The sequence below is a fragment of the Ziziphus jujuba genome, chromosome 8 (genome assembly GCF_031755915.1).
Source record: "Ziziphus jujuba cultivar Dongzao chromosome 8, ASM3175591v1".
Lineage (NCBI taxonomy): Eukaryota > Viridiplantae > Streptophyta > Magnoliopsida > Rosales > Rhamnaceae > Ziziphus > Ziziphus jujuba.
The window spans coordinates 21,747,842-21,772,152 of record NC_083386.1 but is presented as its reverse complement, the minus strand read 5'-3'; the positions used below and the strand labels follow the sequence as shown (position 1 = coordinate 21,772,152).

Here is a 24,311-nt window from a genome sequence, read left to right as displayed (position 1 = left end):
TGTTTTTTGAAAAGTTTATTTTTTGGTTTAAAAAAATAAAAAAAATGGGGGGGGAGGGATTTTTCAAATACTGAATTGATTGAGGGTGACTAATCTTGTATTATGCCTTCGGAAAATCCAGAACTCAGTTTTAGATTTTACAACTTTCGAGTCGTTATAGCATCCTTTTATTGTTGTTATTATTCGTCGAAAAGAAAAAAAGAAATAACACAACTTGGGCCCAATTTTTAATCACAATGAAAACTTGTGTAAGGGGCTTTGTGACGAAACCTTTATTTTGAGTTTTTGGCCCAATCTGAATTCTGGTCCTCTCCTACTAGGATAAGATATGACAACGATAAAAAGGATTTTTATTAGAACATTGGGCCTCGTCAATGTGCTTTGAACGTTATTTAACAAAAAAAAACAAGAAAAAAAAAAGCGCTTTGAACGTTAACCCAAAGCAATAATAACATTAAAAATGTATAAATTAATAACTAATTTATTTAATTACAAGATTAATATAATTTTTTTTTTTTGGGTTCCAAAACAAATCTAATTTAGGCAATAGACAAAACAATGAAAAAATGCCAATTATCATGATCTTATACAAGACGTCAAGTAGGCATCATAAATCTAAATTAAATTAGGTAAACACTGCCCCTTTTAAATTACCATTGTTTTACATGCTATTTGGCATGTTTAAATTAAACCAAATCTGTATTGGGGTTTTATGCACTCCATATTAATGATAGAAAACGGAGTATTGCATTTTAATTTTGATATTTTGACATCCTTACAGTGAAGCTCATTTTTTAAGTTTATTTTAATTTTAAATTGTTCATAATTAATGACAATGACTTTGTCAATATTGATTATTCATTTAGCCCATAATTGATGATTTTTTTTATTTTTTAATTTGATCATCCTTTTTAAAATCATTTTAATTACTGCTAAGATTATCCTCCCTAACCAGTTCAAGCATATGACTATATCTTTTATGGTATTTTATGTGAGTTTCCTAAAAATCACTCTTTATTAAAGATTTAGTAGACCTCAACTAAATAATGTTAAATTGTTTAGAACATATTAACCAAATAATATTAAATTGTTTGTCACATATCAACTGATCAATATAAATGTGTTCATATAATAAGAACTAAACATAATTTTAACCTTTATTTCTTTTTTTACAATAATAACATATAATTATAGCCATTCATTCATATGTAATATAATTTATACATATAAATTATTTAAATATAATTTTATTTTCTTGTAATTTTTTAAGAAATGTTTTGAGGTTTAATTTCAATATCCTGAATTGTGCTTCTACGCTGCTTAAGCATATGAAATTAGAGCATAAAAACATATTCTTTTAATATCTAGTAGTAATTAAAATATTGTAAAGTGCAAAATGGAAATGGTGATAATACTCAAGAACAGGAGGATTGGCACTGCTTATTTACTCTTTCTTGACAAATGTCAATACTAACATAAACATCCATATATATATATATATATATATATATATGTATGTATATAGGAGATGAGATTAAATAAAATGAATATAGGAGATGAGATTAAATAAAATGTCTATCAACCATATTACACCTATTTTAGAGAAATAAATATGAAGGGCAAATTGGTGAATATAATATTAATTAATTAAAGAGCAGGCAAAAAAAAAAAAAGAAAAGAAAAAAGACTAAAAAATTATATTATATCTATTGAGAATAATAAATGTAAAGGTCAAATCTGTAAAAACAATACCAATTAATTAGAGGGCAAGCAAAATAAAAGAACACCACATATTTAATAAACAACCAAAACAACTGAAAATAGTTATAAAAGTATTATCTTAACAATTTTTTTTTTTTTAACACAAAGTATTGCTATAAAAATTTATAAAGTAAAAGAAAAACAACTCTTACTGATTTGTTTTGTTTTTGTTTTTTACCCACTACAATAATTTTCTGACCTAACATACTTTTGAGGGTGCATTCGACAGGAAAAAAATAAAAATAAAATAAATAAAATAAAATAAAATAAAAACTTTGGGCCTATAAATTTGAGAGGCATACACTGAATGAACCTTAGTCGAGTAATTGAGTCTTTCAAAAATGTTGCACTAAAACTCTTTTAGCTCTTCGTCATGAAACGAAAAATTAGCTCATAGGGACTTTTGGTACTATGAGGAAAATGTGTAAATTCGCCTGATTTTTCCCTTATCTCACTTATTATTAGTTGCTACATATCAACTCTAATCCTTAAAAAGGTATAGAAATTCATGAAATTAAGAAACGAATCTCAAAATTGATAAATATTTTATCGTCATTTATTAAGTGTATAATCATTATTGGATTTGGATCCATCCAAGCCTTGTGGTCTTTAAAAGTAATTAACAAATTGTTATAATCTTCTATTTTTTGTTACATAAATTAAACACAGAAAATCACTTATAATATTAACATTTTTTTCCCTCTCATATATCAGTACATTGGATCTGAATCTTTTTTTAATCTAAGTTCTTTTTAAATTATTGAGGATCCGATGACATGTGACTACTATCATATTAATGGTTAGAATTCAACTTTAATATTTCTTTTAAAGCTTACAATTTAATAAACCCTTAAAATAGGTATCAATTGGGGGGGCATTTTACTCAATTTATAAATAATAATAATAATAATAATAATAATAATAATAATAATTGAGATCATAAAATGATAACACTTTTTTTTCTTCTCAGCTTTTCGTCCATTTTTCTCCTTTGGTTCAATGGTTTTTTTTTTTCTCAACTTTAAAATTACATTAGGAAATATATATATAAGATAAAATCCAAAAATAACTGGTTAAACATATAACAGCAACAACTTTAGAATATTTTCTCCTCTCTCCCTCTCCCTCTCTCTCTCTATATATATAGAATAATAAATCTTCAAAGTTTTCACTGTTTTTCAAAAATAGTGTTCTATTCCTCATTTTTAGAAATAAATTTATGAATAAAGATGAATTTTTTTTTTTTTTTTTAATCTTGATGAAAGATGAATAAAGATGAGTTACAAGTCATTTTTTCCTCCTATTGATATCTTGGCTACCCTTAATCATTGGGCTTTTTTATTTTATTTTATTTTCTTGTGTCATCATTTACTTAATTTCATAAGAAGATATTATCAATGTAGATATTTAAGAGAGAACGTAAAGGTAGAGATAGGGAGAATTTCAGAAAAGTAAATACTTTTCAACCAACAAGTATTTAAAATTAAAGGAAGACTTATAATTGCAAAATAACTTGGTTGAACGCTCAGTGCTAACCTATTTTTTTTTTTATTTCCCCCTTTTCAAATGGTGAAAAGATGAATTTTATTATAAGAGCTAAAAAAAGTTAAATTGAAAAATGAATGAAAAAGATAAATATTAACCATTTATATGTTAGTTGCAACATGTCATTATGGAAAAGGTTGAACGAAAAAAAAAAGAAAAAAAGAATAAATGGAAGAATGAATCTTAAACATTAATATATTAGTTATCATGTGTCATTAGATTTTCACAAATTTAGGAAGATTAGAGAATCCAAATCCCACTACATTTCAGTTCTCCCCCCAAAAAAGAAAAGCAATAAATAAATAAATAAATCATTACATTTCAGTCGTTGCAAATGACAAGTTTCCAACTTTATTTCTTAAAAACTCTAGTTAGATGTCTTTTAATCCTACCGAAATGTTTATTTCTTTAATTGAAAAATACTCAAAAAGAAAATCCAGATAGAAATTATTATATTATAAATAAATTGTCAAATTAATAATTATGGTAATTCAAATTCCCAATATATGTAGTTTAAGGAGTAACCCCTTTTTTTTTTTCTGAAAGGCAGTAACATTGTTTTGTTTAAATATTTTCATATATCATAAAATAGAAAGATACTTCAAAAAAATAAAAATAAAAAATCCAGGCAAACACAAATCGATCCGATCCACAAATTGTGGGCCTGAAATCCAGATTCTAGGCCTGATAACGGGTGGTTTTTGCCCTACACAAACTAAAAATCAGGCAAAAAAATTAAAATAAAATAAAATAAAAAATCCCAAAACCAAGCAGTAGCAGAGACACAGAGCCGTTATATGTTTTGTACTTTGTCTATCTGTTCATGATCTCATAAATCTGTGTATAAACAAAAAAGAAAAAAGGAAAATGAAAATCCATTGAGCCGAAAGAATCTAATCCGCTATAATCCTCCCCACAATCCCATTAAATTAAACAGAGGAAAAAAAAAAATTACGAAAAAAAGGTGTCTTTAAAATCTTTATCTTTTTTGGTATTGGTTTTTTTATGGGAAAGTCACTGCCTTCGACGACCAGGCTTCAAGAATTCACCAGGATTATCTCATCGGATAGACTCCGAAGAACCAAACGCACAAAACCCATCTCTCAAATCCCAGTTTCCTCACCGGAAACTGCAATTTCGGATAGGGTCCGAGCCGGGTCGTCGGAGCAGCTCAAGCTTAAAATGGAGAGCAATCATGAGGGGCAGAGTCGGATACCTTTGGCTCAGGTGGTCTCGGACTGCGTGGATCGTTGGTTTCAAGACTCGCTTAAGGAGGCTAAGGCTGGTGACAGCGCTATGCAGGTCTTGGTTGGTCAGATGTATTACAGTGGCTATGGTGTTGCTAGAGACCCTCAAAAGGTCCATTTCTTTTCTCCTTTTCAGATTTCCATTCTATGTTTTCTCTCTTTTTTTCTTTCTGGGTTCTTTTTGAGTTTTTGGTTTTTAGTTGAAAGTTTTCATCTTTGGATGTGTGGAATTATGAATATTGCAGGCTTTATGATTTTCAAGTTGAATTCTTTATGGGTTTGTTGGAGTAATTATATAAAAATAATAGAGATTTTAGAATGTTGCATCTTATGTTGCATATTCCTTGTTCTCTGTAGTTTGGAGAAAATACTCAACTTGAAACATGCAGAATTAAGGGTGGGGGGATTCATTTATTAATTAATATCTAGTGCACAAAAAGCTTTACTCATAGACCAATGATTTTGCAATGAAATTGTTCTTTGATGCATGGAGCCTGGGACAATGTTAATGTTGGGTTCTTAATCGTTGTAAGTTAGTTAGCTATGTGAACCTAATTTATGGCTAATACTCTTTATGTAAGTTACTCTGCTTTGTTATTGACATTTTTGTTGTCAAATTTGTTGGTTGTGGCCTTCTTAATTCTGAAACTGTTTCTTTGTAAATAAAGGGTCGAGCTTGGATGAGTAGAGCTTCAAAAAGTCGATCTTCGGTGTGGAAAGTAAGCGACAAACATCCAGGTATGCGTTTGAGTCTTTGTGTTTTTATGTCTCTCGTTGGAACATTTTTGTGGCCTTGCGTGTTCTAAATGATGTGCTGCTGGTTTCCATTAGGCTACAATGCAAGTGATTCTGATTCAGATGAGCAGAAGGGCAATGCAAAATAATGTCGAAAGCAATTCTCACTAAGATTTACTAATGTGGTCAGTTTTATTTCAAATCCCTACTCATTATCTGATGATGGTTTAGTCATAATTCTTGTTCATGTAGTCATATTATAAACGTTCAATTTTCCTTGTTCAGCAAAGAAAAAAGAACGTTCAATTTTCCTTGATTTGAGTGTTGTGAAATCAACTCATAAGTTGTGCCGCAATCATCAAAAATCCTCATTTGGCTGCCTATTGTTAGAAAATTGTGTTTTGTGGCACACAATTACAGCTGAGATTGAAATTATAAAAATGAAAAATTTGTGTTTATAATACTCAAATAAAATACATACAAAATAATTGACAATTGTAGAAAGATTTTATTGTACAGCAAAAAATATAATAATTTCTTTCTAAAATAAAGAGAGCATAATTGACATCACATTCTCTTTTATACTAGGAGAAAAACATATTTTCTCTAACAAAGGAAAAATACAAATATTTGATAAAGACTCTTTTTCTCTCTCTCATGCTCACCTTTTATCTTTCTCTCTCTTTGTTTCTCACAAAAGAAAGATACACATATTTAGAGAGAAACCCATAACCCACAAGTCCCTGGATCGAAACCAGGCTCTGATACCACTGTTAGGAAATTAAGGTACGAGATATACAATTACAGTTGAAGTCGAAATTATAAAAATGAGAAATTTGAGTATAAAAATACACACAAATTAATTGGCAATTGTAGAAATACTTTATTATAGCAAAAGAATATAATAATTTCTCTCTAAAATAAGGGGAATATAATTAACCAAACCCTCTCTCTTATAATAAGAGAAAACACACTTTCTCTCTCTTACAAAGAAAAGACACGAACATTTAGGAGAAACCTTTTTTGATAATTCTCTCTCTAATATTCTTTGCTCTCTTTCTGTTTCTCACATACGAAAGATACGAATATTTAGGAGAAGTCTTTTTAATTTTCTCTCTAATATTCACCTTCTCTCTCTTTGCTTCTCATGCCAAGAAATGGAATTGGCTTCTACATGAGAATGAGTTGAGCCCTTCTTCAAAATGAGATAAGTTTTGCAACAAACTTAGATACATATATATAGAGGAGAAGAGGCAGTGGAATTCAAATTGAAATTGAATTCTTCTAAGGTGGTAGAGTTCAAATTGAATTTGTCCTCTATCATGATAATTTAATGCTTGCTGTCATCTTTATTTCTTAAATCAACATATGTGGCTTAATTGATAAGGCTAAAGGTGGCTTTACTGCTACATATCTTTCACTTAAAGTCACTTTTGCTATAACTCTTCTATCATTTCTACTTGCCATTTCATTCCCATTGCCATTTCATTCCCATGCTGCTCATGTTTCTGCTAGGCTAACGGATTATTTAAAGTCTAATCCTTCATAACATAATGCAGCATTTGGGATACCCTTCACATATCTTAGGATCCCTTTCACAGCATTCCAATGCTCTCTACCAGGATTCGCTATGTACCGACTAATCGCTTCCACTGCTTGTGCAATGTCTGATCTTGTGCATAGCATAGCAAACATTAAGCTACCCACTGCTGATGCATATGGTATTCGAGGCATTTCGATCATTCTTTTTCTTTGCTAAGGTTCATACTTGAGGATAATTTGAAATTAATAGGAAAAGAGATAAAAATATTGGCTTACAATTTTGCATGTTGAAACACTGCAAAATTGTTTTTTAAGTAATTCTTCTGAGAAAGCCAAATCTTCTTATTGTTTCTATCTTGGTAAATTTGCATCTCTAAAATCTTGTTTGTTGGTTCTTAGTCCTTCAGTTCAAACTCTCTTGTGTGCCTTCAAATCCTTAATACGATCTTTGTTGGGGCCTGCTACCAACATGTTGTCGACATACAACCGCAAAAGAATGAAATCATCATCACCAAATCTTTTGTAGGAAGCATAAGGATCTGAACTAAGTATGTTCTATCCAAGGCTCATGATGAAGGAATCAAATCTCTTATACCAACATCCCGATGCCTGTTTGAGACCATATAGAGATTTGTTCAACTTGCAAACCAAGTTCTCATTCATTTTTTCTTTAAAACCTCCTGGTTGGAGCATATAAATCTCTTCTTTAAGTTTTACATGAAGAAATGCAGTTTTCATATCTTTGCTGATTATTACCTTGTGGGCAATGGGATCCCACAGGCGGTATCCTTTAACTCCATCAGCATACCCTAAGAAAATACACTTTTTGAATTTTGAATCAAGCTTTGATGTTTCTTGGGTATTGTACATAACATAAGCAGGACTTCCAAATATATGTAAGCAAGAATAATTAGCTGGCTTACCAGTCTATATCTCCATTGGCATTTTCAAATAAACTGTAGTAGATGGTGACCGATTGATCACATAGCAAGCAGTCTTAACTACTTTTGCCCAAAATGTCTTGGTCATCCCTGCAGTTCTCAACATCGCTTTTGTCCGTTTGAACAAGGTTTTGTTCATCCGTTCTGCTACTCCATTTCGCTTGTGCAGTATACGCCATCTTGAATTGCTTCTGGATACCTTCTTGTTGACATAAACTATTAAATTCTTCACCAGTATATTCTCCTCCATTATCTGTCCTCAAACACTTGATCTTTTTCTCTGATTCAAGTTCCACCCATGCTTTGAATATTTTGAAAACTGGAAATACATCCGCTTTCCTTTTGATTGGATACACCTAACATCTCCTGGAGTAATCAATAAAAGATACAAAGTATCTTGCAACTCCTAGAGACAGAATTGGTGCTTGCCAAACATCGGAGTGGATCAACTCTACGATAGTTTTGTTTCTAACATTAGAACTGCTGAACTTTTAATCTGTGCTGCTTACTAATGACACAATGCTCATAAAATGGTAATGAAACATTTTTGAACCCTAGAAGAAGCTTTTGTTTAGCAAGAATCTTCAAACTCATTCTGACATGTGGCCAAGCTTATGCTGCCACATCATTGTTGAGTCTTCTATAAAGTTTGCTGACGCTGTAGATGCTTCTCCTTCTTGTTGTGTTCCTCTTTTAAGCATGTACAAATTTGCAGCTATTTTTTCCGCTTTCATCGTCATAAGCGTGCCTTTAACTATTTTTTATGATCCCATCTTGAATATTGGTTTTACACCCACTATTATCTAATTGTCCCAAAGACAATAGATTTTTCTTCAGGCCTCGTACAATTTTATCAGAGTGTCCCATATTTTTTTTGCAGTCTTTTTCTCCGCCACATTTGACAATACTTTATCGGCTAGTGCTAGATTCAGCTTAGCAAAAGCATTGTCATCCATCTCGTTCCACTTATCGTTGTCGACGATCTTTGTGGGCCTTTCTTCAATTGTCGCCATGCAGTTATCTTTTCTTAAAACTGTTTTTATTCTCATTTTCCACAATGAGAAATTATTCTGATTGAATTTTTCTATTTCGTACTTCGTTGTCATTGTTGAATATGCCTATGAACCGGATTCTGATACCACTGTTAGGAAATTGTGTTGTATGGCACACAATTACAACTGAAGTCAAAATTACAAAAATGAAAAATTTGCATGTAAAATACTCAAATAAAATACACACAAAATAATTGGCAATTGTAGAAGGATTTTATTATAGCAAAAGAATATAATAATTTTTTTCTAAAATAAGGGATGCAAATTTACTGAGATAGAAATAATAGGAAGATTTGACTTTCTCAGAAGAAGTACTTGAAGAAAATTTTGCAGTGTTTCAACATGCAAAATTGTAAGCCAATTTTTACCCCTCTTCCTAGTAATTTCAAGTTATCCTCAAATATGAGCCCTAGCAACGAAAAAGAAAGATCAAAATGTCTCAGGTATTGTATGTATCAGCAATGGGTAGTTTAATATTCGCTATGGTATGCACAAGATCAGACATTGCACAAGCAGTGGGAGCGGTTAGTCAGTACATAGCGAATCCTGGTAGAAAGCATTGGAATACTGTGAAAAGGATCCTAAAATATATGAAGGATACCTAAAATGCTGCGTTATGTTATAGAGGATTAGACTTTAGATCATCCATTGGTCTAGTAGAAACATGAGTAGTATGGGAATGAAACGGCAAGTAGAAATGATAGAAGAATTATAGCAAAAGTGACTTTAAATAGGAGATATGTGGCAGTAAAACCACGTTTGGCCTTATCAATTAAGCTACATATGTTGACTTAAAGTATAAAGATGACAGCAAGCATTAAATTGTCATGATAGAGGACAAATTCAATTTGAACTCTACCACCTTGGGAGGATTCAATTTCAATTTGAATTTCACCGCCTCTTCTCCTTTATATATATGCATTTAAGCTTGTTGCAAAACTTATCCCATTTTGAACAAGGGCTCAACTCATTCTCATGTAGAAGCCAATTTCATTTCTTGGCATGAGAAGCAAAGATAGAGAAGGAGAATATTAGAGGGAAAATTAAAAGGGTTTCTTCTAAATATTCGTGTCTTTCATTTGTGAGAAACGCAGAGAGAGAAAAAGGAGAGTATTAGAAAGAGAGAAAAATAGTCTTTCCTAAATACTTGTGTCTTTCTTTTGTTAGAGAGAGTGTTTTTCTCCTAGTACAAAAAAGAGGGTATTGTCAATTATGCTCTCCTTATTTTAGAGAGAAATTATTATATTCTTTTGCTATAATAAAGTCTTTCTACAATTGTCAATTATTTTGTGTGTATTTTATTTGAATATTTTACACACAAATTTCTCATTTTTATAATTTCGACTTCAGCTGTAATTGTGTGCCACACAACGCAATTTCCTAACACCTATTGCAAGCTGTAATTATTGGAACCGTATTGCTTGAAAATCTTCCATGTTTTATGAATTTGCATCATGTGATTTTACATGGATTTATTAGTAATAGGAATAACCCTCTAAGACTAGTAAAAACTACAAATTAAGCTGTCATTTTAATGTCTCAATTGGGAGGTTTACATTGAGGGAGCATAAGCAAACCCTCTTTTTTGGGTTTGCTGGGGTGGAAAATATGGCTCATGAATTCATGTTCAGCTAAGAATATTTCCTCCTCCTCAATTTAAGCTAAGAATATGTCCTCCTTCTCAATCTTAAGGGTGGATGTGTCAGTGTATTGTGAGCATATAGTTTAGTTTAGATAGTGCTTGCATTCGTGGAACTGTCTTTGTCTCCTTGTATTACCCTAGCTGTTTGACATCAATTTATCTGTTGAGACGGGGAAGAGGGAGCCAGGTTTGAAATATGAATTATTTATGCTTTTAATCAGTATGGTTGTGCTACATGTACTCATCTGAAGCATTAATCTTTTGCAGTTAATTCCTGGAGAAACAATTGTAACATTCACCTGTTTTCCAAGGCAATCTGTAGGTCAAATTTTGTCTCACTACTGTCCTCGACCATTTTGTTTCTTTCTGTCTTCTAACTGGAGATGTATCTTCTCCTCCTTTTGGGTATTTTACTTGCTTTTGGGTGTATTTTTAATGTTTTGATTTTTAGTACTGTTTTTTTTTTTTTTTGGTCTTCCTTTCCCCCCCATAATTTTATGGATGATTAGGTAGTTACTTCTTGTTTGAGTAACGATAAAGATATTATCTCGGGTTCCTTCTGCCCATTTCCAATGATTCACTTTGGATATTTGCATGGCTATTAGTTCATTCATGGTTGTGTAATGTTACAACCTTGAATACAAATTGTCAAACACAAATTTCAGTTTACAACATGCCCTGATAACAATTAAATACAAGTAATCATAAACATTAATGATGCATACATATAAAATAACAGCTTTTTGTCGGTTTGATTCAAGTTATTTTCCTATCTTGCTGGCAACGCCGGGTCATTGATGTGAGTGCTTAATGTATATGGCTCTGCATATGGCTGTGGTTAGCAGCCAATTTTACTGGAGCAATAATTTGTTAGGGAACGTTGTTATCTGCCTTCTCGTCTATCTTTTCTCCATTCCCATGGCTTCTCAGGGTTTGAGGAAGCCCACAAGCCAACTCGCTTTGTTCGAGCCTCATTTTCCCACTGTTATGGCACATAGACTTAAGAACAAAGAGGCCTCCCAAAAAAGAAGTGCAAAGTGAGCAGGGACAACATATTACTTACTCTTGCAAGCTCTGCTCGGTTGTCATAGGCTGTGTAATGCCAAGCAAACCCTTTCTTGAGCATCCTTTCCTGGTTGAGATGAAATGGAAAGATCAGGATAGTAGTTGTCATGGTGCCATAAAAATACAAGTTCAGAGATGTAGTACCTGTACAAATTTGCCATTGCAGTAAATATCACCTACGGAACGGCCATACAGATCTTGATTATAGACAAGGACTCTCAAACACTTTCCCTGAACAAGCTTAGCCAGTTCATCCTTGGCTTCTTTCCCATATGGCATTGAACTCTCTGGTGCATCTATTCCCCTGTTCTATTTATGTATCATTCACTGCTAGTTGTGACTCGGCTAATTATACTTATTTAAGAAGAGAAAAGTTACCTGAGTCGAATGCGATATTTTCGAGCAAGGATCTCCTCGTTGTTTTGAGAATTTATTACCCTGAATTGAGAAATGCAACGTTTTTGTAAGTTTAACTAGTAATGATGCTATGGATCTACTAAATGAAATTATCTTTAGAGGAATATAGATCCCTAACCGATATCCTGAATCAACTATTTTCTTATGAAGTGCATCTGCCTTTGCATAATTCCTTACAGCACGCGCTTCTGATCTTTCTGCAGCCGCCATTTGTACATCATTTGGAAGGCTGGATGACTCCCTGGGATCTGCCGTGCTAACATACACAGTCACCGTGTCCCCATCTGAAATTGCTTTCGCTTCAACCTGGTTTCATTAAAATTATTGATCACATCAAACCCAGCTTTCAAGAAAGTTATTTGTGGTGACAATGAGGATTATTATGTCTTTTACCGGTAGAGTCAGCAATTCGAACTTAACCCCTTCAGGCAATGAAGTTGGAATTCCAGCAGAATGTTCAACCAGAGTATGAGGAAGAGGGAGACCATAGAAAGCCAACAAGCCCTATTATATAATCAAGGAATGGAAAATACTACTAGTCAATTTTTTTTCATTTGTAATTTATCAATCATGCTAAGAGGCTCAAGCTTTTTTCTTTGGTGCTTACCTCAACATCTGCCTTTTGGTGCCTCTTCAAGGTCTGGATGATAAGCCTAGCTGCTTCTTCAGCTGTTCTAGGAGGGGGTTTTGCTTCTCTCCATGCCTCTACTAATTTTCTATACCTTAATATCACATACAAGTTTCACCGTTCCATTTAGCAAATTGTAAGTAACTATTTTGAAAATCCAATAAAACAAACTGCAGAAAAAGAATAATGCTTCCAAATTACCAATTAGCCTGAGCCTTCTTGGACGATACCACATGTTTACTGAGTCCTTCTGGGACCTTAAAAACAACAGAGGGAAAAAGAAAACAAATTTCCATCAAAGGGGATGAAAACTCATCTGAACCAGATATCAAATTAGCTCATAAACTGTGAGAACTAACTTGGAGCTTTGTCAGAATTCAACAGAATTATGATGTTAATGGAATTCAACATTACCATTAAGCAGCAGAGGACATGACAGGGAATGACCATAAACATACATACCTGAGAGGTGATCTCGAAGTGGAAGAGATCGTGAGCAAGGGCCGAGACACCAACGTTGGCGGTGGACACGCCGTGGGGACCCAAAGGGCCGGAGTCGCCGCCGCCGGTGGTGGGCTTGCAACAATGAGCGTAGAGGAACCTGAGGGCATTTCCCATGTTGCAGCTCTGCCAATTGGAGTCTCTGAAGGTTATGAATTTGACAAAAAAGCTGAAGAAGCAGCAGATGAACGCTACAAGAAGAAGCGCCCTGTGGATTTGAATTGGAAAAAGTAGTTGGTGAATTCGGTAATGAATTTTTGATAAATTGATAATAACAAAGTTCATGGTCCTTTTAACTTACGGTTTTTGGGTTTGGATTTAGATTCGAGGACGCGTAAGGAAGAAAATTGGCAAGTAACGAATAGAAAATCATTAGGACGTGGCTCGTCTTGATTTAACATGGACAGCTTCATAGTTTACACGGCGTCCCATTATAATTTTTAAATATTTAGCACACAAAGGATCTGTTTGTCCCATCTGGTGGTTAATTATACGAGTCAACGGGTTGCCGTACATTGTAAGTAAAGCTGAATTTATAGTGATGTTCACGCATTCGCTCACAAAAAATTATATAAAATAATAATAAAAAAAAAATTGAAGAAAAAAAAATTGTAATTAATAATTAGATAAAGAGACATATTTTGTTTGAAAAGAAATGCTTATTAAAAAAATAAACTAAATAAAGAGATATACGCATAGATATAGATAATAAATGCTTAACAGGAAGGAAATCTGAAATATTTTTATGAAATTATCTACTTTTAAACATGGATTATAATACGATAAATTGTGATCGACATGCTAGATTTACTTGCCTGTTTGACATTTTACCAACTTAAGATCCCCGCTTAGTACTCTCTTGAAAATTGTATAGAAATAGCTTTTGGATAATTTACATTTCTCTTTATTTAAAGAGAAAATCAAAATGGGACACATAAATTATATCAAATTGGATTTTACATTTTATTCCCCATAATCTCTTTAATTAGATAATCTATTAATACTTTACCTTGAATCTCTTTCCACAGTTTGAACAAAATGTTAAAAGAAATTATGAAATTCAACACAATCATATGAAATTGGTCAATATTTATATGCATAAATATAAATAATAAATGCTTAATATGAAGGAAATCTGAAATATTTTATGACATTATTTACTTCTAAACACAGAATTTAATACGAAAAATTGTGATCGAATTGCTAGATATACTTGCAAGTTTATTACTCTCTTGAAAATTATATAGAAATACCTTAGAAACCTTATCTTTCTTTAAAAAGAAAATCAAAATGAGTGCCTCATAAATTATCTCTTGAAAATTATATTGAAATACCATTAAAAAGCTTAGGAGAATTCTATCCACAGTATAAAAAGTGATCACTATATATTCTCAGTCAAAAATTTGATTTGCTAACTATATTAATAATTTATATTTATTATTTAAAATTAAACATACATACTCTATGACCCATAATTTTCATTAATACTCTAAACAAAATAAGATAATAAATTAAATAATCTTTTATCCCCAATTTTTGAGAATCTGTATTGTAAGATTAGGATTTTAAATAGAAGAATCTAAGTATTTGTCAGCCCACTCTTTCCGTCTTCTCCTTCCTCCTCCTCAGCTTCTCACTCAGAGACAAATAGAAGAAGAAGAAAATCAGGGCCTAATATTCCATGAAAACAAAAAAAATAAAATAAAAATAATGGTTTTTTTCCCCCCTTTTTTTGTTTTTTTTTAAAAAGCAAATATAATTAAAAAAAAATGATGGTGAGATATGGGTTTGAACCAACGATGATAAATATTACTATCTTCTTTCTTTTCCCTCTTAGATTTTTTTAAAAGGGTTTGGAGGTTAGGGAAATATGGGTTTTGGGTATTGACAGCCATGGAAAGGAAGGGTGAGGATTTCAGATCGGTGGAAGAAGAAGCAGGCTCGTGGGTTTTACCTTTTTAAAAATAAAAAATAAATAATTTGGATGATGAGATGACAATTCCATGGTCTTAGGGTCTTATGATTCAGAGTTTGTTTGTTTGTTTTTTATTATTTTTATTTTATTTTGCTTGTTCATAATGTTTGATTTGTGGCTTTCGGTTGACATTTAAAGCTTGATCTGCTTGAAATTTGAGTACGCATAATCTGTGAATTATTGTCCCTTCACCGATCGATTCTTGCAAGTTTCTATTGGCTATTTCGATTCTTTACTTCATTGTGATTTCTAAACAAAACTTATATTTGTCTTAATTATTCCGATTGTCGGTTTTGAATCATGGCCTCGATTTACTTTAGACGATTCAGATCTATTAAGAATTTATCTCCTCTCGGTGAGAACATTTTGTAATTTTCTTCAAATTCAAGCTCTGTCTCATTTTGTTATAATCATGTTTTTTTTTTTTTTTTTTTTTTTGTGAGACTCCAAACCAGCTCATAGATTGAGTTATTGATGCTCTCTCTTACCACACGGCCTCTTGTTACAATCTAGCTATTTTATCATTTTTTTTGTTATTTTATTATTATTGTTATTATTATTGTTATTTGAGGTCCTCACATAGACACCACCATCACCAACTTCATTTTTTGTTTATCATTTTATCATTTTTTTTTTGTTATTATATATAAAAATATTTATTTTGCTGTTTTTTTTTTTTTCTTTTTAATTTTGTAGGAGAGAATTGAGAATGTGGCTATAGTGACTGCTTGTGAAATTGTTAAGGAATTTTGAACAATGGGGGTAATTGTCTTTAGACAAACCACACACAAACACTGAAACTAGCAAAATATATATATATATATATATATATATATATTTGCATTTATATATGATATTGAAACAAACATGAACTGCTCCGATACATGGTGTATTGTATAATTCCTGACCTTTTATTATGGGTATTTTCAGAATATAAAAATATTATTAAATTGTAGTATGGTTAATAATTTTATGATGTGAATATATTTCTCAAAAATTTTATATCTATTTTAAAAAAAAAAGAATTTTGTTATTTATTATTGTTGATGACCATTTCTAACTTATATGGTATATTTTAATTAGAATATTTAATTTTAATATTTTTATATTAAAATTTTAAAATTTTTTTTAATGATAACTATTTAAATTGTTATTTGTTATGTACCTCTTTTAATAAATATTTAAATTATTATTTGATATGTAAGTTTTATTGATGATAATTCACCAATGATGATAAATAATATTTAAAAAAAAATCAAAATAAATGCCACATAAATTATATCAAAATTACTGTTACATATATCATTTTTACAACTTGATCCGTTTTTCATTCCCATCAACTGTTAGAGTAATACATTGATTATTTAGCTTTAATTTTCTTAAAAAAATATAAAAATATGAAGAAATTATGAAATTCAATACTATTTTTTTTCAATCAAAAAAACACAATCATATAAAATTGATCAATATTTATGGTTTTAGTTTTAACATTATTTTTGCTTTATTTTGTTTAATATCTATCTAAAGTTTTTTTTTTTTTTTAAATTCCTTGCTTGAAACAGGTTTAGAATTTCTTTAAATCCACCTCAACCCATCAACACCCATTGAAAATACACTAAATATACAAATTATATATACATATTTTTTTAACAAGCAAATACAACAAACTAACTTTCTTTCATGCCACTAATTTTCAAAAACTTAACTATGATGTCAGATTGCTTAACTTTCTACTTAACATAACAACCTGCATATTTCTCATTAGCATATTCCATGCATAAAGATTTTAGGTTGCATATTTCTCATAAGCATATTTCCCCATTAGCATATTTCCATGCATAAAGATTTTAGGTTTTAGAGTTTGCATAGGGTGGGTCAGGATCATTTTATACTTTTGAGGTTGTTTTAACAACCATTTGGAGATTAATGAAACGGCATTGTTAATATGAACAATTGTCGGTATAAGAGACGACTATGATATGTACAAGAATAGTTCCTCCAGGAACATAATAAATGGCAATAATTTGTACACAAATCATTGAGATACGAGAAGCCTCAGAATTCACTCTCTCATTCCATCCACTGAGGTAACCATCTATATTTCTCTTTCCCTTTTTTTTTTTTTCCCACCCCGTCCATCACCCGTTGATATTTCTTTCAAGCATCCCCATCTACAATCCAATATCATAAGCACAAAATAAGAAATATTTAACGGGTCTCTTATGCTTCTCCAACTACTAGCCTCAATCAAGAGAAACAAACAAACATCGTATTATTCATATATATATATATATATATACACCACGTGTTCCCTACGGTAACAAGTCCATAATTTATGGTCAACAAACAGTACGAGCAGCATGGTATATTGGTCATTATAAATGTTTTTTGGGCATCGGTATGAATTTTTTAATCATAAATATTAATGTCAAATTTTAGCATTGCAAGTATTAAGAAATGGAATTGTCAAATTATAAATTTTATTAGCTTATTTTAGATATGCCTATTTTTTACCAATAAAAAATAATAACATAATAAAAATTTAATTCAATAAATGTATCTGATCCACATACTGTATTATCATGGTATGTAGTATCAAAAAAATGGATTGCCAAAATTTAGCAACCCCATGAAAGATACAAAATAAGGGCATCAATGCTATTTTTTAAAATCTTGCTATTTGTTAATAATATATTACCAGTTCATGTGTCAATATTTAATTGAAATATTTAATTTTATTATTTTTATACTAAAAAAAAATAAACTCTTTAATAATAATTATTTAAATTGTCATTTGACATAGAGATTCCACTAATGATCATTCACTAATAATGACAAAAAGTATTTTTCTATTTTTTTAGCAATTATATGTCCAAACAACATGTCATTGAAGATGCTTTATTAATTAAAATAAATAACCACTAAAAATTATTTATAATATGTAAGATGTGATTAACTAAGAAATATTTGCACTTCATTCATAGAAAAAAGATCATGTAGAAAAGGTATTGAATTTTAGAGTTAATCACATTTTAGTATCTTGTATTTTGGTCTGATTGCCGATTGGGCCTTGGGTTTAAATTGTTCTCTATATTAAATCTTCAAATTGCAACTTATTTTACATTTGTCCAATTCTTATATCAATTCCCAAATTGACATATGAAAGTTTAAAAAATTAAAAGCAAAAAATTGACTAGTTTTCTTATTAATTAATTAATCAATTTTTTCTCATCCCGTTGTAAGTTGAGAAAGCTAATCAATTTTCTCAATTTTTAAAGTTTTTATTATTCAATAAAGGAATTAATGAAAATTAAATTATTATGAAATAAATATAAATTGAGAGTTTGAAGTGGAAAGTTTTAACCTTGAAGATCCAATGTGCAAAATATAACCAAAATACAAAGTACTTACATGCAATTAACTCTTAAATCTTTTAAGTTTAATATTGCCAAGTGAAAATAAATTTTTTTTCATACTTTATGAATGTTAAATTTCTAATTATTTCCTTAGAAGCTTAAAACTTAGTAAAAATATCCTTTAGTTGCCAAAATATCTTTTTATCAACTTCCATTTTAATTTAAATGGAAAATAATAAGTAAGTGAAAATAAGAAACCAATGAGAAAAATTGTGTTATATTTGTACACATAATACTCCAAGGAAAATAAAAAACTTTAAATTGTGTTATATTTGGACACATAATACTCCAAGGAAAATTAAAAACTTCCTTCTAGCCAATGAAGTCGGCCTAGAACCTGGCATGGGCTCTCTGGTGAGGATCATATGGCATCAATTGAACTCCAATATCATCAATATACTCCTCAATGACGATGGATTCACATATAGCCACGTTGTGGATGAGAGAACCTGGACTTTTTGTGAATTGGGTCACTTTATGAAAGTTTTGGACTGATTAGCAGCACTCACTATATGAAAATTTTGGACTGATGCTATATGTTGATTAACTTGACAAGGTACAAATTTGATACTACACATGCTAAAGTGAAAAGTGTTAAAACTGGACTACTCATTGGTGCCAAAAACCCATACATACAAGATATGCATTATTTATTACCTTTAAAAAAAGAAAAAAAAAATATGCACACATATAAATAAATATTATATTAGGACCTAAAAAGCAGGATATACTAGCTAAACCCATTTGTAGATTACGGAATAATGTACTGGCAGAGGCCTGCAACAAAGACGTTTAGCCTGGAAAGGTCCTTCAACGGTGTTTGCTCTGCCACATTTATAATCTCCCTTTTCATTTTTCAACCCCTTCCCATAGCCCAGGCTTATTAGGGTGGCGAATTATAATATTGTTTCTTTCATACCACAATCCGTGTGAACACAGCTCGACCCTTTCCACATATGGTCCTTATTGAAGAGTAAGCTAGCTATAAAACGACAAATTCGCACCATCTTTGTCCCAACAAGCCCAGCAGGTTAATAGCTTTTCGCCGACCTTGTGCTTTGAGGATCATTGCTATAGCCATCAGCACCCTTCGTTAAGCTAATTAGGAATAAAAGTGGCTTTGCAAAAGAGGAAAAAGAAAAGGCACCCGTCAATCACGTAAAGAATCCAATACCTCTCTCTCTTTCTCTCGCCCCTCCCATTGCTTGTTTGTTTATAGCTGTTTTTCACTATTCTGGAGGGGGTTAAAAAGGAACCCTCTTTGCCCACTTTCTCTTTCCATTAGAACATTTCGTCCTTCTACAAGCTCATAACAACAATTCACTCAGGAGAAAATCTTAACTAGATGGCAAATGTAAGCCCTCTTAACAAACATTTTCAGCCCCCGAATTTAACTTAAGATTATATGGTCACAGGAACTAACACTGTTTTCTTCTTCTTTCTGGGTTCGTTGAATATTAGGTGGTGGAATTGAAGGTGGGTTTGCACTGTGATGAATGTATCAAGAAGATTTTGAAGGCCATCAAGAAAATTCAAGGTAAGCACATCACGTTAATTGCTTTTAGTTTGATTTGCTTATTATGAAGAATTATTCTGAATTTTGCTTCAATGGGATTTTTATCTTCTTTTTTTTTTTTTTTTTTGGTTAGCAGATATTGAAACATATAATGTTGATACACAGCTGAACAAGGTGACTGTAACTGGTAATGTTACAACTGAAGAAGTCATTAAAGTAATTCACAAGATTGGAAAGACAGCAAGCACATGGGAAGCAGAACAAACATGTTAAAAATAAACATCTCCATTTTTATATATGCCTCGGTTAGCAATTAAATCATCATAACAAAATAATAGTTCCTAGTTTATGGCCTTTAATTATTTCTTTGTATTATATCTTTCTTTTCTAATTCTGAGGGTTTTTCCATACAATTTCACTGCCATTCCCTCTTCAATTTTGCAATCCTACTTTCTGGAATTATATAATAATATTTTATTTATATATTTATAAACTTATATTAATAATATTCACTAGATTATAGTAGCAATTGTATCGGTGAAAATAAATTCTTTTTTTTGTTTTTTTTTCCTTTTGTTTTTGTTATGCTTTTATTTTCTGAAAAACAAGGTACAAACTACAGAAACAACAAGCATGAGAAATTAGTCTACGACATGGAAGTTACAGTCTGTACAGAAATTTACAACGAAAACCAGATTTTGACAACAATTCTTAAGATCATTGGTGAACCTCGAACATGCTGATAAACTTAGGTACGAACTCACTGAGCCAAAACAGATCTACCTCGGCTGCTGAATCGTCCTTGGACTCACTTTCACATTCACAATCTTCGGAGCTTTTTCAATATACCTCGGAACTTCCGTTAAAGCCCTGCCTTTTCGCCATTTCAAGGCTCCCATTGAAACCAGTTCCTTGCTATGGTCTCCTCCTCCCTCCTCTGTTCCACCAAAAAAAAAAAAAAAAAAAGAAAAAAGAAAAAAAGGACAACACAAAACGATTCAGATCTGTTAAAAAAAAAACAACTCGGGCAATTCGACTCGTTCTGGACGCAGTGATGAATATTACTAACCATTGATGATATCAGCATCGTGGAAGAGAGCGTCAATTTCGGGGAGGACAGGATCGTAAATATCGACAAAGGAAGGGTCATCTTGGGGATCATGGAAACATTCCTGTAGCCAGTAGTCGCGGAACCAAGGGGAAGATTGCACCAGGGCCCACCATTCATCGGAGAAGTCCTCCACCGTCCGATACGCCAATGGAACGAACATCGGCGCGTTAGGGTTCAATGTCGACGACGACATTCTTGCAGAAATTACGTCCATTGCCACTGTTCAATTCAAAAAGAAAGAAAATTAGTGCTTAAGTTGAAAATTTCTCATACTGAGAAAAAATAAAAATACAAAAAAAAAAAAAAAGTAGAAAAAAAACCTGAAATTTTCTGAATTCTCAAACAAAAAGCTGGATAAGGATAAGACTAGGAAATATTTAGTACTACCTGGTGATGATGAATATATAAACATGATGAGCAAAGAGATAGACCTAAGTTTTGGGGTTGTATTACAGAAATACCACCTACCTACTAAAAACAGAAACTAAAGTGCAAAGCCGCGGGTGGTTCGGTTTTTTATGCCCATAGAATTATTTTTTAAAAAATAAATAATTTTTTTTATACGAAAGGTACATGAACGTGAGTGATTTCCACATGGGGTATCATCCATGTGCTTACACGTCATTGTTCTTATCCTTTACCTACGCATTAAATTATTATTATTATTTTTTTTTTGGGGACTTTACCCACGCATTTATTATTATTTTTTTTGGGCCTTTCATGATAACGAAAATCTGATCTACTTCGGTTATGGGCTTACTGCTAGGTAGGTATGAGTGGCATCTGAATGGCCAGACGAGTAACCCAAATACCCCACTCTTCTTTTTTAAGAACTGCTGGTTCTTGAAAACCCAAAGATGGTTTTTGCAATTAAGAAACTGTTTTTGAACCTATTTGAATAATTTTAAGAGGTGAAAGTGATTTTTGGGAGGTCTAAAACCGCTGCAGAAATGGTGAAAACACCTTTTTCTTTTTATAGTGTTTGATAAAAATAAAAAAATTTGAAATCATTTTCAATTATTTTGTAAAAATAAAATCACCTATTACACCAATTAGGTTAGTTAGCTTAGAGTAACTTGTAAAGTTCTTCTGAAAAACACACAAGTCATTTGTCTCTTTAAAATTCATATTTCATCTTTTACTTGTTTTTTTCTGCTGAATTCCTATTTCATCATTTACATTTGTACATAATGAAATAAAAATTTCTACAATATCCCAAACAACAAAAAGAAAGTTCTTTTAAAAAGTAGTTTCCAAATACTCATTTAAAAGCTCCAATTTCTGTTTCACTTTCTCTAACATGCCCCGTCCCTGATCCTCAAAAACAAATCTAAAAAAATTATTGTAACATAGAAGCATACATATTTTACATCAATATACATTATATATTTTGTATATTTAGAACAAGGGATTCAAATTTCGATTATTATTCAAAAAAACTGTCATATAAGAACTTACCTCAATATATTTATATATTAAAATATATTATAATAAATTATATATTAAGCATTAAAAAAAATGTAAATTTCAGTACTATTTTTTTTTTGAAATAGTATATTTATATTAAAAAATTTAATAAAATTAAATATGGTAATATAAGGGACGGATCCTATCCCCATCGCAGGCAAACTTTCTTGGTCATGCCTGCCCTGTGACCTGTTTAAACAAAGATTCCTGACCCCATTAAGGGTGGATTTCCGCAGGAGGCATTTTTGTTATTTTTCAACGCTTGAAGATATGAGAGCATTAGACTCTTTAAATAAAGAGCATGCACAATAGTAAAATTTTAAAGCATTTTTGTTATTCTCAACTTTTGAAAATTTGAAATCAAACTCTTTACAATAAAAAGTATATTTTTAATAATTAAGTGTATCTTTAAGATAAATATTAAAATTTTAAATTATTCTTTGATAACATATTTTATTCATATTTTTTTTTGATAAATATTTGTTATTCTATTTATATTTCTTCTTTGTTTTTATATAGATTATCTTTCAAAAATATTATATAGTGATACATGAATTTATACTATATTAAATTAAGTTAATATAATATTAAAATAAATAGCAGATTTGGATCTCTATATTTTGAGAATTAAAATTACTCTTTATATTATAATATCAATGTTAAAAATTCATTAGTACTTATTTTTAATAATTAACTCTTTAAAATAAAAGACATGAAACACATTTAGGAATGCTTTGAACTTGTAAAATATTAGTATATTGTTAACAAGTTTTTCAATTTTTTTATGATTTTGATGAGTTTTGCAATTTTTCATATTTATATTCATCACAAATTATATCTATTACAGTATTGCTAATACGGCAATCAATAGTTGGATGTATTTAATTTTGTTCTGAACTTTTAAAACTAAAAATTTAATATGAAAAATTAACTTATAATAAAAGTAATCCATTAAAATACCAATCCCAAGGGGGCATGTATCACCCAAAAAAAATAATAAATAAATCCTAAGCAGGCATGTATTTGACTTAATGATGATCATGAATTGTGACAAAGAGTTTTTTTTTTTTTTTTTTTTTTTTTTTTTTTTTTTTTATTGTTATTGACTTCATAATAAAGTATTTGTCATAAGTGATGATAGTAACCAATGAAATCCATATTGTACTAGTGAAATCCACATTAATATCACAGTAATAATTGAGTCTTATTTATTTTTTTTGGAATTTTTAAAACTATAAATCTATAAAAGAAAGCAACGCCCAATTTATTTTCAATTCCTCATGTTAGTCAATTGAAATGTTACATGTAAAGCCTAATAAGCCTTTCCCGTCTTTTTAGCCTACAGAAGTTATAGTGCTTACCCTTATCTGTATATATTGTTGTAACTTGTAGATAATAGTTATCTAAGTCATTCAGTTTTGCTCATCATGTGTGTATATATTGACACTGTTCATTAATGAGAAATAATTATTTTTACCCTCATACTCTGTTTTTGTTACATTGTATCAAAGCATTTTATACTCAACTGAGTTTATCTTTTTTTTTTTTTTTTTTTTTTTCTCTCTTCTCATTTGTCATGGCCGATTCTTCTTCTAACGCTTCTGCATCTAAACAATCTCATGTTGCGTAATGACCCTATCTTTGCCAACCGCAATCTTGTTGTCATTAATACCGCCACACAAGCCCCTCTGAAACTCAAGGAAACTACATACTTTCTATGGAAGAAACAATTTGATGCCCTACTTGTAGA

The 24,311-nt window shown here is 30.9% G+C and overlaps 4 protein-coding genes across 7 annotated transcripts; 2 read left to right on the top strand and 2 right to left on the bottom strand.

Moving 5' to 3' along the window:
• Positions 1-4,052: 4,052 nt before the first annotated feature.
• On the top strand, positions 4,053-11,066 carry LOC107413943 (uncharacterized). 2 transcript variants are annotated; one of them, XM_060819704.1, is made up of 4 exons: positions 4,053-4,665; positions 5,222-5,291; positions 5,385-5,473; positions 8,652-9,996. In XM_060819704.1, the coding sequence occupies exons 1-3, from the start codon at positions 4,312-4,314 to the stop codon at positions 5,435-5,437; spliced, it is 477 nt and encodes a 158-aa protein (XP_060675687.1). In that variant the 5' UTR covers positions 4,053-4,311; the 3' UTR covers positions 5,438-5,473; positions 8,652-9,996. The 2 variants fall into 2 exon arrangements, with proteins under 2 accessions (XP_060675687.1, XP_048326135.1); XM_048470178.2 differs by lacking the exon at positions 8,652-9,996 and adding an exon at positions 10,733-11,066 and having other exon boundaries at positions 4,055-4,665.
• Positions 11,042-13,530, bottom strand: LOC125418156 (uncharacterized 38.1 kDa protein). 2 transcript variants are annotated; one of them, XM_016022004.4, is made up of 10 exons: positions 13,378-13,530; positions 13,038-13,284; positions 12,777-12,832; positions 12,555-12,669; positions 12,341-12,451; positions 12,066-12,253; positions 11,909-11,968; positions 11,675-11,834; positions 11,529-11,597; positions 11,042-11,447 (listed from the first exon to the last, which is right to left on the bottom strand). In XM_016022004.4, exons 2-10 carry the CDS (start codon positions 13,191-13,193, stop codon positions 11,349-11,351), a joined length of 1,014 nt encoding a protein of 337 aa, XP_015877490.3. In that variant the 5' UTR covers positions 13,194-13,284; positions 13,378-13,530; the 3' UTR covers positions 11,042-11,348. The 2 variants fall into 2 exon arrangements, with proteins under 2 accessions (XP_015877490.3, XP_048323090.2); XM_048467133.2 differs by lacking the exon at positions 13,378-13,530 and having other exon boundaries at positions 13,038-13,371.
• Positions 13,531-19,663: 6,133 nt separating this feature from the next.
• On the top strand, positions 19,664-20,489 carry LOC125421681 (heavy metal-associated isoprenylated plant protein 45). Its single transcript, XM_048471038.2, has 3 exons — positions 19,664-19,821; positions 19,929-20,004; positions 20,120-20,489. Exons 1-3 carry the CDS (start codon positions 19,813-19,815, stop codon positions 20,254-20,256), a joined length of 222 nt encoding a protein of 73 aa, XP_048326995.1. The 5' UTR covers positions 19,664-19,812; the 3' UTR covers positions 20,257-20,489.
• Positions 20,490-20,521: 32 nt separating this feature from the next.
• On the bottom strand, positions 20,522-21,575 carry LOC107413924 (protein EARLY RESPONSIVE TO DEHYDRATION 15). Of its 2 annotated transcripts, none has more exons than XM_025072024.3 (3): positions 21,415-21,575; positions 21,053-21,313; positions 20,522-20,920 (listed from the first exon to the last, which is right to left on the bottom strand). In XM_025072024.3, exons 2-3 carry the CDS (start codon positions 21,306-21,308, stop codon positions 20,763-20,765), a joined length of 414 nt encoding a protein of 137 aa, XP_024927792.3. In that variant the 5' UTR covers positions 21,309-21,313; positions 21,415-21,575; the 3' UTR covers positions 20,522-20,762. The 2 variants fall into 2 exon arrangements, with proteins under 2 accessions (XP_024927792.3, XP_024927793.3); XM_025072025.3 differs by having other exon boundaries at positions 21,482-21,521.
• Positions 21,576-24,311: the final 2,736 nt, after the last annotated feature.

What these genes read in the sequence shown, in the direction of transcription:
- LOC107413943 (XM_048470178.2), top strand. Translation starts at nt 4,312, where the DNA reads ATGGGAAAGTCACTGCCTTCGACGACCAGGCTTCAAGAATTCACCAGG. An exon ending in TTGCTAGAGACCCTCAAAAG is followed by an intron (nt 4,666 to 5,221) that starts GTCCATTTCTTT and finishes TTGTAAATAAAG; the next exon opens with GGTCGAGCTTGGATGAGTAG. An exon ending in AGTAAGCGACAAACATCCAG is followed by an intron (nt 5,292 to 5,384) that starts GTATGCGTTTGA and finishes GGTTTCCATTAG; the next exon opens with GCTACAATGCAAGTGATTCT.
- LOC125418156 (XM_048467133.2), bottom strand. Translation starts at nt 13,361, where the DNA reads ATGAACTTTGTTATTATCAATTTATCAAAAATTCATTACCGAATTCAC. An exon ending in AAGAAGGCTCAGGCTAATTG is followed by an intron (nt 12,670 to 12,776) that starts GTAATTTGGAAG and finishes TGTGATATTAAG; the next exon opens with GTATAGAAAATTAGTAGAGG. An exon ending in AAATATCGCATTCGACTCAG is followed by an intron (nt 11,835 to 11,908) that starts GTAACTTTTCTC and finishes TAAATAGAACAG; the next exon opens with GGGAATAGATGCACCAGAGA.
- LOC125421681 (XM_048471038.2), top strand. An exon ending in GGCCATCAAGAAAATTCAAG is followed by an intron (nt 20,005 to 20,119) that starts GTAAGCACATCA and finishes TTTGGTTAGCAG; the next exon opens with ATATTGAAACATATAATGTT.
- LOC107413924 (XM_025072025.3), bottom strand. Translation starts at nt 21,506, where the DNA reads ATGTTTATATATTCATCATCACCAG. An exon ending in TATATATTCATCATCACCAG is followed by an intron (nt 21,314 to 21,481) that starts GTAGTACTAAAT and finishes TGAATTGAACAG; the next exon opens with TGGCAATGGACGTAATTTCT. An exon ending in CGATGCTGATATCATCAATG is followed by an intron (nt 20,921 to 21,052) that starts GTTAGTAATATT and finishes TTGGTGGAACAG; the next exon opens with AGGAGGGAGGAGGAGACCAT.